General features: G+C 41.1%; 1 protein-coding gene across 1 annotated transcript; it reads left to right on the top strand.

Moving 5' to 3' along the window:
* Positions 1–1,927: 1,927 nt before the first annotated feature.
* On the top strand, positions 1,928–2,476 carry LOC134756246 (uncharacterized). The gene has a single exon (XM_063693108.1). The coding sequence runs from the start codon at positions 1,928–1,930 to the stop codon at positions 2,474–2,476; it is 549 nt and encodes a 182-aa protein (XP_063549178.1).
* The last annotated feature ends 259 nt before the right edge of the window (positions 2,477–2,735 follow it).

The raw sequence follows: 2,735 nt of genomic DNA on the forward strand, positions 1-2,735 counted from the left end.
TTATATTTCGCAAGCAGAGTGCTTGTAGCGTCGTAAAAAGATCCGAGTAAAATAATACATTCTCGAGAGGAGCTCATAAACTACGTGAGGGGGTTACTAGGAGACTCGTGAAGAGTCTATCCTCATTTGAGGTAATGATATATTGAGATTGCACTAAAATACTTTGGTGTTGCAAGTTTCTAACATTATACCTGCACTTTGCTTGTTATGTAATCAAATACTATATACTCTATGTACAATACAAGGTTTAACAAAAATAGTGGGGATCTGTATAAGGGCCTATTCGGTGTCGTGTTCTGACTACGAAAAAGTAATAGAAAAAAAAATTGATGCGAAAAATTTTTGGCCTTTGTATGGAGGGTTGAACTTGAATTGATATACAGTATTCAATGAAATAAAACATTAATTAGGTTTACTCGTATTTTGAAATTCATTATGCTTATTGGTGCAAATTAAGTTAATTACCTATGTGTAAATAATTAGTGATACAGGACATGGGGTATCACTAGGCATCCCTCTGAGTGGCTCAACATAGCAAACGACACAGGCGAATTCATCAAAGCAGCAAGTATCAACTGGACTAAACCGACAGCGAATCAGACGAAGAAGAAATAGCATCTCGAATCGACGAAAACAAACGACATCTCAAGATGATATCGACCTTGCTTGATACAAGATATTACGAAGACCGAAACGGAAACAACGAGAAGCATATCACTAACGCTTTCCTTCGACGACATAACCTACGCCACCTACGTTCCAATATTGGCTTTAGGCTGCATAGCCGGCTGTTTATTACTATCCCTTCCCTATCCCAGAGCGTGTCACTTCCCACAAAATTTCGTCCCCAGCGGGCTGAGCACGGTCGCATTTTTATCTCCTGTCGCCATGCCTGTCACGTTCTAACGAGTATGAAAGTGCGAAAGTGACAGGCATAGTGACAGGTGATAAAAATGCAACCATGCTGCCACTGCTGATATGCCCGCTGTTATGTTCCTGGCTGGGTGAGGCGCAGTCTTGTTTTGTCGGTCTTGTCTATGTGTAAATAATTTATGACGGTCTGTATGAATAATTTGATATATGTGTATTATGGCCTAAGAAAATTATAAGCGAATACTAAGTTCCAAGTTTTCCAAATAAGTTTTGTTAGATATTAAGCTACTTAAGAATTTTGTTTTGTACCTAATAACTACTTACCCATCTTCCTTGCCGTCATTTCCTTTCCATTCCCATAGAGCCAATCTCTAATATGAGGGTGTCGGGAAGTTATCAGCGAACTATTTCGAATGGCGCAGTTTAAAAAGCCGTTAATCAAACTGTCACAGCGGGACATCGGGGGCACATTTCATTTCCAACGGTTGAGAGATTTCTTAAGTGAGATTTTAGATGGAAAATAGGTATTTGAATATAAAATTATGCTGGAAAGTTTCAAGTTGAATTCTACCAATTATAAATATTTCAAGGAAACAAAATTTAGTGTATCTTAAGAATTAAATTATAGGTTAATGGTTATCAATTTTAACTAAACGTAAACTAGTATGGCAAGCTCTAAGATCACAAAGAAGTCCCGAGTGCTACATAACACAGGCACAGGATACGTATGACAATGTAAGCACACAAGTGAGAAGCCTAGCTGGTACAAGCACCCCCTTCGAGGTCAAAGTTGGCGTACACCAAGGGTCTGCTCTTAGCCCGCTATTGTTCAACATTGTTATGGACTACCTCACCAAAGACATCCAGTCCCCCCTACCATGGTGCCTACTGTACGCAGACGATGTTGTACTTATTGATAAATGTGCGGAACAGCTGCAAATATAGCCGCACAGAGCAGACAGCATCAAAAATCACCATTGATGGATACTCGGTACCGATAGTAAGCCGGTTCAAATACCTAGGCTCGGTATTGTCTGCGGACGCAAATGTGGACATGGACGTGTCACATAGGGTAAATGTAGCTTGGATGAGGTGGAGGGTGCTCTCGGGGGTGCTCTGTGACCGCCGTGTGCCGATAAAGACCAAAGGCAAAGTCTACAAAACAGCTGTGAGACCTGCTATGGCGTATGGTGCAGAATTCTGGATGATCAAACAGGCGCATAAACAAAAACTCCATGTCAATGAGATGAAGATGTTGAGGTGGGCGGCCGGTGTGACGAGACTCGATAAAGTACGTAACGAATACATCAGAGGAAGCTACAAGGTCGCCCCCATCACCGACAAGATTCAAGAATCCCGATTGAGATGGTACGGACATATCATGAGACGCGACGAAGACTATGTTGTGAGGAAAGCCCTTGCACTACCAGATAATAAGAGAGGCAGAGGCCGCCCGCCTGCTACGTGGTGGTCCACCATATCAATGGATTTGGAACAGAGCCAGTTGAACAAAGAGACAACCCAGGATCGACCGACCTGGCGCTTAAGAACGAGGAGGGCCACGGGCACGGAAAGAAGAAGGTTATATAATTTATTACATTAAATGTCAATTGTAACACTAACATTTATTTAACATTAATTTTAATTTAGCAAGTCACGACTTTTCGGTTCGAAAGAAATTTACATAGTTAATTTAATCTAAAATGTTTCTTGCAAATGTATTTATTTCTATTGAATGGTTGAAAAGTAATATAAATTACGCCTTTACGCCTCGTCGGAAACAAGACTGGCCCGACTCGGTTCTTAGCAGCTTAACTTGACAACGACCTCGTCAGATAGCGCTACGATATAAATATTGCACT

Source organism: Cydia strobilella, chromosome 1, assembly GCF_947568885.1.
Source record: "Cydia strobilella chromosome 1, ilCydStro3.1, whole genome shotgun sequence".
Lineage (NCBI taxonomy): Eukaryota > Metazoa > Arthropoda > Insecta > Lepidoptera > Tortricidae > Cydia > Cydia strobilella.

Excerpts from the sequence above, each read along its gene's own strand:
- LOC134756246 (XM_063693108.1), top strand. The coding sequence starts at position 1,928 with ATGGACGTGTCACATAGGGTAAATGTAGCTTGGATGAGGTGGAGGGTG.